This window comes from Octodon degus, unplaced genomic scaffold (genome assembly GCF_000260255.1).
Source record: "Octodon degus isolate 3935 unplaced genomic scaffold, OctDeg1.0 scaffold00127, whole genome shotgun sequence".
NCBI lineage: Eukaryota > Metazoa > Chordata > Mammalia > Rodentia > Octodontidae > Octodon > Octodon degus.
In genome coordinates this window covers 3,947,507-3,962,196 of record NW_004524703.1, presented here as the reverse complement: position 1 = coordinate 3,962,196, position 14,690 = coordinate 3,947,507, and the positions used below count along the sequence as shown (strand labels likewise).

General features: G+C 46.3%; 1 protein-coding gene across 1 annotated transcript in view; it reads right to left on the bottom strand.

Moving 5' to 3' along the window:
• The window catches only part of Slc35f3 (solute carrier family 35 member F3), a 70,434-nt gene extending 56,043 nt beyond the window's left edge, over positions 1-14,391 (bottom strand). The window contains exon 1 of the mRNA XM_023700858.1: positions 14,312-14,391. Coding sequence (XP_023556626.1) covers positions 14,312-14,391 — 80 coding nt within the window. The remainder of the gene's footprint in view (positions 1-14,311) is intronic.
• Between the last annotated feature and the right edge of the window lie 299 nt (positions 14,392-14,690).

Here is a 14,690-nt window from a genome sequence, read left to right as displayed (position 1 = left end):
CATGTGTATGTCATGTGGCTGTGTTTCCAGCTCACCTGGCTAAACACCAACAAGTGCAGTTGCTGGATGATCCAGTAAGAGCGTGTTTGGTAAGAAACTGCCTTCCACAGTGGCTGTCCCAGCTTACCACTCACCAGCGAGAAGTGAGGGCTCCTTAGTGCTCCACAGCCTCGTCGGCCTTTGGTGTTGTGTTCTGAATGTTGGCCATGTTTATAGCTAGGTAGTAGTATCTCCCTGGCGTTTAACTTGCGATTCCTTGATGACATATGATGTGGCATGTTATTTTCACATCATCTGTATATTACCTTGGTGAGGCACCCTTTCGGGTCATTTGCACACTTCCCTGGAACTGAGCTTTAATAGTTCTTTGTGTGATCTGGGTGTGTGTCTTTCATCAGATCTTGAACAAGTATTTTTTCACCAGCTATGGCTTGGTTTTTCATTCTCCAAACAATGTGTTTTACAGAATAGAAACTTCAAAGTAGCAATGGCATTTTAAAGCACTACATAATGCAAGCATCCTGAGCTGACAAAGCCCTTGATCACATCTGTATGTCTCAGTTACAGACACCAACAGAACAGAACCAAAGAATGGTGGGGAATAGTGGCTGGACGGCACCTCCAGGCTGGCCATAATGAACAAAAGCAGGTTGACAATGATTTCTCAGATGATTGGTGTTTGGGTTTTTTTTTTTTTTTTTTTTTTTCCTAATGACTAAACCATGCTGGTTTCCAGGTGACACATTTCTTTATTAGGTGCTCACCAACTAGTTAATATTCATTCCTGAGTTTCACAGTGAGTCAATGTTATGCCTACTCAGTTGACAGTGTTTTTTCCAACTACTTAGAAAACCAAGACACGATCTTCCCAATCTTTCTTTGTTTTCTTTCCAGTGTCTTCCATTCTCACATAAGCCAGCCTTCTTTTCCACTTTGGCGTAGAATTCATTTGGGCATGGAGATCTGAAGACATGGGAAGGGACTGCCTTGTCTCTTTCCTGAGATTACAACTCCTTCTTCATGAAGTCTGTGCTGCTTTCCCTTTACCCTGTTTGGACACTACCCTTTTGTGGGATGGAGAAGATGGTGAGCCTTCTCTCTAGTGCTCTGGCTCTAACAGGGTAGGACCCACATCTGCACCGCAGGTGGCTTCTGGAAAGAGGAAGCAAAGACATATCTGTAGTCTCATTGGTTGGTTGGGCAGATCTGGTGCAGTTGTTCAAGGTTTTGAGACAGGCTTGGAGAAGGTTTCCAGATAGGTTTGGAGAACACAGCAACATGAACACTATTTGGAGACCTAGCATATTAGTGCATGCAGAGGCTCTGCAGTGGTCACTGGCAAAAGGGACAAACCACCCTGTCAGAACATAGACCAGCTGACATAGTGCCTGAGGCTGCTAAGCCAACAGAAACCAAGGCTGCCTTTGTGCACGCTCGTGAACCCAGAGGCATTACCTGTCCCGGCAATGCAGTTGGCCTGGCTTGGGAAATGAGTGAGACTCAGAGGCTCCTGCATGAGCCAAGCTGGGGAGGTGCCTGTGAGGAGGGGGCACATGCCAGAAAGCAGCGCTCCTTTTTGTCTGTCACCAACTAGCACCTGCCGTCTTCCCCACTGGGGACGTTGTCCTTTCTTATTAGGCTCCCACTCAAAGTGACAGAGAGACAGTCCTTCCCCCTTGGCATTTTCCAAGGGGCCATTCTTACCCTGGCATCCAGCTTTGGTGACATGCCTGTCCTGCCATTCCTGTGCGTGCTTTTGCAAAACGGCTCATCAGAAACCATCCAGGATGGTGTTTTGATGCCTGTGCTCTTCTTTCCTTCTAGAATTACCCTTCATTCACTTAGTTTTTTAAAAATTATATATTATCTTTTGAGAGTATTACACATCTGACTATTTATTCTTATCCTAATTTCCGGTAACCACTGGTTTGAGTTTTTCATTTCTAAATTAATATTTAAGCAAAACTATCCAACTATCTATTCTTTATTCCTGGTTCTTTAATCTTTTATTTATTTGTTTATTTATTTGGTTGGTACACGGTCCTTCTACGCAGTTGAGATTCACAGTGGTCCTCCTATCTCAGCACTGGGGTTACAGCATGCACCACCATGCACAGTTTTAGTGGCCAGCACAGTGTACCCTGGGCTCTGGGGCTGGCACAGCATGCGATACCCGGGATCGAACCCAGGTCCTTGTGCTTGCCAGGTAGGTGTTTAGACTGCTGAGCTATCTCCCCAGCTCTATTCTTGGTTCTTTTTATTTTTTTTTAAAATACAAATGGCTACATATCTTCCTCATGAATAATATTTCTTGAGGGTGGTGTCTTTCCTTCTCATTGCACATGTACTTGCTACTTTCTTTTTTTTTTTTTTTTTACAGCTGACACTAATAGTTGAGGCCAGAGGTAGGACTATTTTAGATTGTTCTCATCTTTAGCTAATTACAAACAAAGCTGCAGGTGCTCTTCAAATTTCATGATCCATGCTTGGTGCTATATCCTCACTAAACTCCTGGGAATGAGGGTACTAGCCAGCTCCGTGTGGATATACCTATGTGATGTTGAGAGGTGCTACTAGCTGGGCCAGGGACGGTAAACCTTTCAAAGACTGGGTGCTTTCCAAACTGTAACCCCAAGCCCACTTGTTTATCACAAAGTACCAGCAATGCAATTAAGCCTCAATACTGAGGTCTTAGTTCAGAAAAAACTAACACATACACCTGGCTGTGTGCTGGAAGAGAGGGCTCTGCAGGCCCACTGTGGCATGGGCGCTGGAGGCTGGCCACCGCCGATCTAGACTGTCCTGTATAAAGTTCTCCAATATGCCCTCTGCCCTTGCTCACACAGGTCGGTAACTATCTCCTCTCAGCATGGCTGGCACTGTGTACAAGCAAACCATCATTTCACTCACTTTTTGTCCATTTGACAGTAAAGACATAGGCTTCAATTTACCTTGCTCTCCCATGCGTGAGAGTAAGCATCTTTGTGTGCCTGCGTGAGCCATTTCAATGCCCTGTCTATGGGCCACCTGTTCACACACTTTAAATACTTTCCTACTGAACCGGTAACTGTTTTTATACTGATCACAATGGTTTTTTATCACTATGTCAGTTCTTTATTATGTGCACTGTAAATATCTTTTCAAGGTTTTAGATTTGTATTTTCCCTTTGCGCTGCTTTGAAATGATTGATCTTTAATTTTTAAGGTTTTTAAAAAGTACAGCTTAATTTCTCTCTCCCATCTCTCTGTGGCTGTCCCACCCTCCCTATTGTGGTACAAAGGTTGAACTTGCAGCCTTTGAACTGAGCTACAACCAGCTCTTGCTTTATTATTTTCAGACTGGGTCTTGTTAAGTCATTCAGTTGCCCAGGTGGGGGTTGAATTTGTGATCCTGCTGCCTCAACTTTCCAGAATGCTGGGATTCAGGCACGCACTACTGCGCTAGACTTAATTTCTAATATTTTGTTTGATGACTTCTAGGCTTTTTACCATAATGAGACAGATCATAAGAGAATTATCCAACATTTTTACCTAGTATTCATAATGTTTCACCTTTACCACCAAGATTCTATCTGGAATTTATTAAGGTTTGCAATAGGCGTCATGAACTAGATTTATTGTTTTGAAGTGGATTCTCAGCTATGTGCCTTGCAAAATGGTGATCTTTCCTTTGCTGACATTTTTTTTGAGATTTTTTTATTTATAGAAAAAAGTATGACAAAATTTCATAACAAATAGTAGAAAACAGTCACTACACTGCATACTGCCATCTTTAAAGTAGTTACATAGAGTATAAAATAGGGGCATAAACATTCTACAATTGCTATTAGCACAAACCTTTCTTTTCAATGAATCAAGAGAGACTAGTAGTATAACTAACTTGCATTTTCTTTTCCTTTTCCTTTTCCCTTTCCCCCAGCCTAGCTCCTTTTGAGCAATTTCTTCCCATTTCACAGTATCCACTAGAATTTTTCCCTTGTACTCTGCGTGCTGAGGCACCTGACACTGAGCATCCACTGACTGGTCTCTTGCCTGCCTATGCCCTGCATGAGGCCGCTCTAATCACTGAGCTTTAGGACTTACTTGAATTTCTAGGACAGACAGTTCCTCTTATTGCTCTTTTTCCCAGGGTTTTCCTGTCTACTTTCTAAAGCAAAATTTCTGATGTTTCCGTTGGGATGGCCTGCAATTATACATGTGCATAGGGAGGACTGGCATTTTCATGTTGTAGAGTCTCAGGAGATTTAAAGATTTCTTCATGTGGGCCTATAAATTTTTATTATGTTTGCACTGCAATTTAAATTTGTTTGTTGAGCTTGTAAATGAGTTCTTTCCTTCTATATAATTTCTACCCAGTTGTTGTTGCCATTGTCACCTATTTGGCCAAAGGATCTCTTAATTTAAAACCTCCTCATGACCACTTACCATGCAATTCCCACTCCTAAATATTGGGATGCAATAGTCACCCTCTCTGATGTCCCTTTTACCTTTACTTACTAAGGGCTTTTCATTATTTGTCAAGTAATGCCACAACTTGTTCTTTCTTTCATCTCTGAGTATAGATATTATCCTGAGAAAGACCAGAGATTTATGAGAGTACCATAGTTTAGCTGGCCAAAGCTCCCAGCAATGGGTATGATGTCACAGTATCCCCTTGCTCTGGCGTGGCCTCTCAGGGGCTGTTGGTGTGCACTGCTGGCCTCCCTGATGGAGGAGAGGGAGCACATGAACAATTCATTTTTCTCACTGGAGAGAATGGAAGCTTCAGTAAGGGCAGAAAAAATTAAAGAAAATGTCCAAGAGGAGGAAGAGAGTCAGGTGAAAAAATGAATTTCTGTGTCAGAGCTGGTGGTGAAGATGACACTAGACCCACAGGGCAATGCCAAACTCTTGGGACAGGAGAAATAACAGATGGAGGAGGATGTGACTCAGGTCCTAGTGGACATGACATGTAGCCTGCCACTGCCAGGAGGATCACAGTGTTGTGCTCATCCATAATTCCCTACAGATTTGAGGGACCTCACCAGGTACGCCCTGGTAGGCATGGCTGCTTCCCATGGTGCATGAGGCTGGGATTTCCCAGAGCACTTGAGCCTCTGCTCCTCTTCATCACATGGGCTCTGTCCCAAGAGGCCCAGGCTGCCTGGCCCTTACCTGAAGAGTCTGCACTGCAGCTCTTGCCTGGCCTTGTTCTGAGTGGGGCCCACCCTGCCAGAGACTTGGGCTTGGGAAGACACTCCACCAAATGAGAAGTAACAGGGATTGCATTCTGGGTGACTACAAGGTGCTTAAGGCAAGAAAACCCAACTGCCAGCTGTACCCTCTGAAGAAGAGGCTCAGAAGTACAGCTGAGAAAATCTGGGCTCTGCAATCACAGCCAGGGTAGCTCTTAATAGATTTCTCTTTTTTTTTCCACATGCATTTCCCATGTGATTTTTTTTTTTAATTAGAAGAAAGTGTTTCTCTGCTCAACATTCCCCAAAGCAAAAATGAACTAGTCAACCAACCAGCCAATTAACAATCAGTTAACCAATTAACTAATCACACCATCTGTTAATAAAGTTTAAAAACAGTTCTGTGTCATGTACACACACACGCACATGCACACACACTGCATACACACAGGGACTTTCATTTTCCTACTGACTTTGGTTTCTGTTTCACATATTTAGCAGCCAGGCTGCCCTTCTGACTTGGTGATCTGGCCTCGGAACTGGTTAAGAAAACAATCACTACTGCCCACAGCTTTCCACTGGGTTTGTATCTTGGTTTTTGGCTGCATAAGCTGGTGGCCAGGACTTGGGCCTGCTCACTCCTCTATGGCTATTGCACTGCAGTACCTGCTGCCTCCTCTATGCCCTGCTGGGTTCACTGGGCAGTGTCTGTCTGTTCTGGCTTTGCTGGTCCTCTTGTCCCCTGAGGTGGGCCAGCAGCAGTGACAGAGTCTCTGTTCTCAGGGCACCCAGCCCAAGGAGCACAGCAGCTCTCTGGCTCGCTTTCATCACCATTTCTGCTTCTGGGCGCCTGTATGCATTTTATGGCGCATTTGTGTCTTTCCTGTGATTGTTACTAAAGCTGGTCCCCAGGCAACTCAATGTGTGAAAGGACGTGACTTGGGTTTTAAATGAAATGTCATCAACAGCCTGAATTACTGCAATTCTTGGACACTATTTGCATAAACATAATTTGCCTATTTAGAAGGAAAAAAGTCATCAAGGAAGAAGGTGCTTAGATAGGGGACAGGGTCTCATCTTGCCTTGCTCTTACCTGGCAGCCCCACAGCAGTCTTCTGATCTCTGAATAATTTATTGCTACTTTTATTAGTTTTCTCCACTCAGGTTGAATTTTATTTTCTGTTTTACTGATAAAGGGCCTACTTCTCAGAGAAGGCAAGCACCAAGGCCACAGGCAAAGCCTCAAGGGTACCGGAGCCCAGGCATAGCCTGGGGACTAGGGCAAGGTTGAGGGTGACATCTGGATGGCCACACCCAACAGCTCCACTGGAACACTGGTACCTCAACTCTCCCTTTCTCACACTACAGAAAAGTTCTCTGGGGACCTGGTGGGAGGTTCCACCCGAGCTGCTTATCACCAGGCTCCCAGCCATAGCACCTCTAGAGGCCCAGGACACTTCCTGCTGACTGAGGCCAGCAGCGTTGTCCCTTCATGGCATCTTTGGCTCAGATATTGTGACAGAGAGTATTTCCAAAGATGGTGGCCACATGCTTTAACACCTTCCAGTCAAGAGGTGGGTCCACTGCCCCTTTCCCCTTGAAATCGGGCAGGACCATGATTGCCTTCACGTGGGGTATAGTGGAGGCCACAGATGTGAGTTCTAAGGTTAAATTCCAGAAAGGACAGGATGCCCTGCAGTGTCCAGTGGGACACATGCATTTGGCTTGAGCTACCATGACTGCCTGTGCCACCTGCACTTAGGTGGAAGGCTCCAGCAGGTGACAGCCAGTGCTAACCAGCAGTCACTAAGGGAAGAGGCCCTGATGATGGATTCCAGCCCCCACTTCTGTACCTTGCCCAGCTTGGCTGCAGACATCAATACCCCCAATGGCAACAAAAAGTTGTTTACACTATGGAGGTTCAGAAAAGCTCATTAAAGAGCAATAGTAACTGCATCAGATGTAAAATGTCAGCTCCCCTAGCAGGTTAGAATGTTAGCAAGGATTTGAGGCCCTAAAAGTCACAACTCCCTTAAATTTCTCTCTTCCTGGACACAGTGAGTGTGTCCTTCGAGAGTGTGTGAAAATCCAGCCAACACAAAAGTGGCCTTGAGACTCCCTGAGGACAGGTTGTCACACTCTTGTCAGTCACAGAGAGAAGCACATATCTTGGCTGGAGTCTACTGCTTTCAAATCTGGTTGATATTTTAAAAATGTTTGCTCATTGAACATTTCTTTTTCTAAGACTGCTTTATAATGCAAGAGCCCTTTGGGTGTTGGATCCATTGCAGCTGCGCGTGGTCCAGGGGGAGCCCCCGTTCAACCACATCTCAGCAGGCCTGCTGTGAACACGAGCATGAAGAGGGCATCGAGCACACACCCCAGCACCCCCAGGGGCTAAGCACTAGGTGCTGGGAGTGTACCAGTGAGCAGGAGTGACATAATCCCTGTCAGCATGGTACTAAAGGTGCCACTTTTCTGTCCAGATAGTCTTTCAAAGCTGTTATTATAATCAGAAGAACACTAAAGCCTCATAGAAGCTCTGCAAAGTGAGAATGTCTGAGCACAGGTCCCTGTGGGTAGAGGCTCTTGGGCTGCCCCAGGGTGGGAGGGGCGGATAGGGACTGTGCATTATGGCTGCCTTGGCCAACTCCCCAGCTTTACCCCTCGCTGGCTCTCCTTTCACTTTCCCCTGACAGATGCGAGGGACTTTGTATGTAGCCACTGTGGCTGGAAGAGGAGTGTGCAAAAGCACACGTGCTTCTTATCTGCCTTGGATGGCACAAGGGACTCTGGAGAGAAGTCACCTGGCCCCTTAGAGATGGAGTCACTGGCTAGAGAGCCCCTCCCCACAGCACCCCACCCAGAGTCCCTTGCCCCAGGAAGCAGAATCTTGGCTGCTGTATTCTGAATTCTCTACTCCTGCCTCAGATAGTTTGCTTCGTAGTGTCACTGCCACTTGGGACACTGTTGCCTTGCTTAGGACTCCCGAGAGTTGACAGTTTGACCAGAAAACCTAGATGGCCCCAATCTTCCTCTCTAGGAAAGATCTATTAAGCTGACACGTCCACAAAGGACAAAGTCAACGTGCATGTGAGTCTGCCGTGTCAACTCCCTCTGCTCAGGACACAGGAGAAAATGGCTCCACCAAGAAAGGGGCACTCTCTGGGGTGGGCTTAACCACACTGCCATCCACCTTTAATAAAAGCAAATCTGAAAGAAATAGCCATTAAGCATTGGAAAGGCCCACCCCCAAGCTAAGCCAGAATAAAATATTAACAAGCCTGTTCCCATTTGGTTGGTGGAGTGCTTAAAATCTTTCTTTGAAAAAATTCGCTTCTGTTTCCTCCCCCAGAGTAATGTGTGGCAAAATAATGCTCTATAATGGTTCTAATGATGTATTCTTGCAACAAGGGTGCCTTAGTTTTCCAGGGCTTTTAATTTATTTTATGTTATAAATTAATAATGTACGTACTATTGAAAGTAACTCATTAAATGTAAGTGTCATAAAATGAGGCACTTAGGAAAGAACAGCGTGAAATGATCCTGATGTACTCCTAAATGTTACATTAAGTGCATAAATCATATTTGTTTTCTCTCCCTTAAAGTAGAAAACAGCCAAGGAGGTAAATGTAATTACTATAATTCTATTTTAAAAGGTCCAGGAAGCTTGAGAATAGAATTTTCACAAACACCAGAAAAGGCAGCTTAATCTGGCCGATGGATTTTCGTCATTTGTGGCAAATGCAGCCAGACAGAATGGGACGTGGTCATGCAGCCAGTATGTGCTCTAAGCGAATAAAGCCTTTGAAGGCTCAGACTACCAGCGAGGAAAACAGAATGCCCTAAACATATGGGTCTTTCTTAGAACTTGATGACTCAGGCTGGAAAATATATGAGAAATTTCTCAGAGACTCTCAGCCAGAGACCTTCCTCTCCCTGTTTTTCAGGATCAGACCTGCAGCTGGCTGGGGAGCAGATGGAGGGAAGGACTGGCCAGAGGGGACTGGGCACGTGGTCCTGTGTGTTCTGGCATCTGCTCAAGTCAGATGCACTGTGGTGAAGTGGGCACCAGCTTTACAAAGTGCCTGCACAGATATCACTGTATAAAGGGACGTGCTCAGACTCCTGTTATCCCACCTCCTTGAGAGGCTAAGGTAGAAAGCCTGCAAGAGGCTGAGGCAGAAAGATCGCAGTTCAAAGCCAGCCTGGGCAATGTAGCGAGATATTATTCAGTACAATACTGTCACTGCCCCAGTATTGAAAACTAAATCAGCTGTAGCAATTTCCAATGATTCATTTTAGCACTGACTTTCCATTCTTTTATTAAGAAAGTGTATGTGGCAGGTAATATAGTGAAATAATAGGAGAAGAAACAATACAGATAAGTCTCTTTACCCTGCGGCTCAAACAGAAATGAAATAACCAAAAGAAATACAATATGGGAAGAAAGGGAGGGACTGAAAGGGCCGACAGCCAATACCACAGGACTGATCGCTCAGTGGCAGGGTAACAGTGGCCACTCTGCCTCAGTGCTGCCTAGGGACCAGCTTCTAGGCCGGGTATGTGCAGTCCACACGTTGAAGGCCACCCACCTAAATAGGCATGCTTCTCTCTCTCCAATTTTAAATATGAGAAACCGGAGGCTAAAGAAACAGAGGTAAGTGATCTGAAGCATGCAGGTTGTGATGGTGGATCTGATTGTGTGAACCAGCCTGACTCAATGCTGAGGTCCCTTCCCTCTACATCTGTCCTCCTTCCTCCTGGAACCCTGAAGCTTGGTGCAGCCTGGCACTTGTAAGTGGCCAAGTGCTGTAACGGGCAGCGACGAGGCAAGTGTCTTGGAAATGTCTGCTCCTAGGAGAGACTGGCTGGCCACTCCAGTCTAGCATGGTCGTACACAGTGAGGGGCAAGGTGGTGCCAATGGCTGGAGAACCTTATGATACGGGATGACGCACTTACTTGGACATTCTGCACGGTGGCAGCGTTTTCTTCCTTTTTGGTTTTTAGCTTTCAAAAAATAAAAAAAAGCATCAAGAACTTGATAGGACATTGCTCTCTAGACAAATGCATCACATCATGTTTCTGTCTAGTTCTTGGCTCTTCTGCTAGGACGACCTGACAGTAGCACACAGCATATCTGTTCTCTGCCCCTTTTCTGGTCATAACTTCTATCAGAGATTCTCTCTCCACAAAGTAGCCTAAAATGATGACAGGGCATAAGGCTGGACACCGTGCCATGGCGAACACACATGCTACATGGCTTATCTGAACTAGAACTTCACAAGGAGAAGGACTTAGTCACTGGGAGTTGCACATTATCACCATTATTATCATCCTCACAACCACCAGCACCAGCACCCTTACCATCATTGTCATCCCCATCATTACCATTGTTACTGTTACCACCATCACTAATGTCACCACTACCACCACCATCACCATTACAACCTCACCACAATGACCATCATTATGAACATCACCATTGCCTTGACCATCATCACCATCACTATCTCCACCAGTATAATCTTCCCCCACCATAGTCATTACTGTCACTACCACTATCACCACCACCACCACCACCACTACCACCACTGCCGCCGTTTTAATCATTATCACCACTGCTACCATCATTATACTCATTTTAGGACCTAGTGAGAGTAGGTGCCAAACTCTGGGACTCAAACTTGAAGTCACAAAAATGTGTAGGAAACCCCTGGATCAAGCTACATCAAGGAAATTTATATATACTATTTTAGTATATGTGATGCTTAAGGGAGCAATACATAAACTATTACAGTTAATTCTGCTCAGTTCAAACACATGATCCAGGGAGGAACTATGATACCTACAGGAGGGGGATGCAATCCCAACAGCAACCGTCAGAAGTAGGCTGTAGAGTCTATCTTTCCAGTAAGAGGTGAGGCTTTAGTAGACATATCTGTGAGCACAAAGCCAAATGACGACAGAGTTTGGTTTCCAATCCATACTCTGGAGGGGCAAACTTGTGTTCTTACTAGCTGTCCCTGTGTCCCAAGCAGGGACCAGCAGCTGTTCCTGCTCTATTACTCTATTCTGCCAGGCACTGTCTCTAACTTCCTTTTTATGAGGAAAGACAACACTGAATCATCTCTTTCTTGGTAGCATTTCTGGAGAGGTCTGAGGGTGCAGAGAACAAGGGTTCCCATGCACTTTCTCTGAGCATCTGTGACTTCCCTGATAACATACATGAGTTGAATCAATGAATCCTCAAAATTCCTCTCTGATTTTCCTAAATGTGGTAAGATTTTCAATTTCCACATGGCTATGAGTTAGTTCATTTCCTGGACTCTGAGTAAATCCTACATAGAAGGTAAGAAGCGGCTTAATCCCAGCCAGGTGGGATTTGGTGAGGCCTCCTGTCACATTCTGCAACCCTGTGCAGACCTGTGTCCACCTGGTTCTCTGTGCCTTCTGTATGTTACATATCCATCTTCTGGTTTAGACCAGTGGCACCAGTCCTTCGGGATTCCCTGAAGAAGGGTCTCCCCCTCCGAGAAGCTAATTTTTCCTGCCCTCTTCCTTCCAAATCCACTGCATTGATCTTGTAAGTGTTCACAGTGATCTGGATATTTGTGTGAAAAACATTACCAAATCCTTTATTGATAATTCCAGTCTAGTGTATCTTATCAGGCAGGCACTTTTGATATTGAGCTATCTCCCTGACCCTCTAGTCTAGTGTATCTTGACCCAACCTCCAAGCTATAATTTCACTTATAGGGCAGGTATTTAATCATCTGCCATTCTTCAAATCCACATCTTAGACACAAACTGTGTAGAAGCATTGGAGCTGGCCTTTTGCAAAACTCTAATGCAAATGAAATAAAATTGCTGCAGTTAAATCAGGCTCTGAAAGTATAAGGCCCAAATGGATAAATTTCTTAAACTGCTGAGCTTTGACATTCGATCCCTGTTATCCATTCAAGGAGTAACAGCAACTCTAGAGAATGGGATGAGAGACAGCTGAGAAACAGTGACAAAGGAGACCCAGGGGAAGCAGTAGCTCTGACTTGTCCCAGTGCAGGCCTGAGTCACCTGTGGAACACAACACTTGGGACTTGGGAGGAAGTGGTGCTGGCTGCCCTTGATGTCCTCTGGGAGGAAGCCAGCAGCTCTTCATTGAGAAGTGCTGGGCAGGGCATTGGGAGGGCTACAAAGGAAATGAATGAGCCAAGCGCTGAGCTGGAACCCCAGTGAGACTGCAGGAAGGAAGACCTTGCAGGCTGGTGGGGTGACAATGGGGACCGTGGACAGTGCTGCGCTTCATTTCCACCTCGATGCATCCTTAAGTAGTTTGAGCATCATCTTAAAACAGAGCGAGACGGTTCCTCCTGTGCAGCTTCCCCGCCTCATCACCTCCTCTGCTGGTTCTGAGGTCACTGTGACTTCCCAGGCAGATGAGGAGCACTAACTGGGTGCTCTGCCACAGCTGTCCCAGGCACACCTGCTCAGTCTACCACCTGTGTGTGCACAGACAAGTGTGTATGCACATGTGTTTGGGGGCTTCACGGTGGAGATGGTACTTATTATTTTTTTAATATATTTAGTACAGGGTCTACAGGGTCTCACTACACAGATCAGACCTGTAGTGATCCTTCTTGCTTTTCAGCCTCCCAAGTGCTGGGAATACAGGTGCGCCCCATCACACCCAGTCTCAATTGCCACCTCAGCACACCCCGGAGATGGGGCTGGCACAGCATGCTGGGAATCGAATCCTGGTCCCTGCATCTGCCTAAGCAGGCGCTTTAATTCACTGAGCTCTCTGGCTGGCCCTGAGGTGGTATTTTTTCTCAGTATTAATCTGGCCAAAATCTCCTGGATGAGCATGTCCTTGCATACTTGTCATTATTTACCACCAAGCTAAAACGTGGACCAATTTACAAAGTGTAACTCCCAAATATTTTGTCCATTTCTTCTAAATTAACTGAAAAAAACTGGATAAATAACAAGCAGCAACTCTGAGGCTCTGGTTACAGCTCATGACTTTCTGGGTTCACGATGGTTAGAAGGCAGAGAGGGAAGGAGCCTGACGTGAGGAGGGAGGGAGGCACCGAGCACAGGACATTCTGCTCCTCTATCCCCCTGGGCCGTCTGAGCTGTGGCTGGAAGAGGACTCCTGCAGCTCCCTGGGGGCCGGGCAAGCCAGTCCTCCTTGCCTCTGGACTCCTGTGCCTGAGGGTAGCTCTACCTATTCAGTTCCGAATGTGCAGCAAGTGTGAGGCTGGCCAGCCAGGGAGGCAAGGGATAAGGGAGCTGCAGCGACACTGCTCATTCCTGCTGCCCCTGTGTGCCTTAGCACTGGCACTGTGCCGGAAAAATCTGTACAAATACTCCTTGGAAAGAAGATTTTCAGAATACTGGAATTTAGTGAAGGTGACAGTTGAAATGATTTTCACCAACACAAGAATCTGCTATAGGCTGAGGAGGAAGCTGACAGTTCAAAGCAGGCATGGCCCTACAGCACTTCAAGACTTGCACTCAAAGTCCTCAGTGCAGCTCAGGAACCAGGCACCACCCCACTGAACAGACACCTGGAAGTCATCCCCCCTCTGTGTGAAATGGGAACATATGTTGTAACTGATTATATAAGCAGCTCCAGGAACCCTACTTTTGAAAGCAGCTTTGATTATATCAATCCTCTATTCAAAAACTTTTGGAGGTCCCACTGCCCAGAAGATACAGCCTCAGCCCCCCAATGGGCACCACAGTGTTCCCTCCACCGACCATACGGTCCTCTACCCACTGGTGCCCAGCTGCCGTCTGCCTCCTTAATCCCACTCTGTCTCAGCAGGGGGCCACTCTCCCACTTGGCATGAGCTCTGTTGGGCCAGGCAGGTCTGTGTCACTGACTCCTGCCACACATCCCAGGAGACACACAGACACTGAGGAGGTGTTGGGTGATGGGGCAGACTTGCAGCTACCCCATTCATTCTCCAGAGTGGGGGACACCATGGCTTCTAATAGCCCATCCTGATGGTTCCTGGGGTGGCTTCTGCTACGACTCATGCCTGGAATCAAGGCTCCTCTGCCTGATGCCAAAGCTTACCAGGATCTGTCCTGCCTCAGCCAAGATTTCTCTCCCATCTCTCTCCTGTACCCTGGGGAGAGCTCCCTGGGCCTTGCACTCTCTGTTCCCGAGATGATCTTGATGTCCTCTTCCAGTTCCGACACAGCCATCTTGGAAAGAAGGCTCTGTGTGTAGCTCATGACTTTCTGAGTCATGAAGGAAGCTCTCACTCCCTTCTAGAAATTTCCCACTTGATCCAGATATGAACAGATATCTGAAGCTCTGAGAGCATAAATGGCATGCCCACCGAGCCTTTCTTTGGAAGTAGCAGGGCTGCAGGCTTCAACATCCACTAGCACACCTGTTCTGTGCAGCCAGGTGAGTCCTGACTTAACTTTTGATCAAATCAGCAGCATTTTTAAAAACCTGAAGCCAAGACTCAGCAACTCCAGAGCCTGTGCCATCCCAG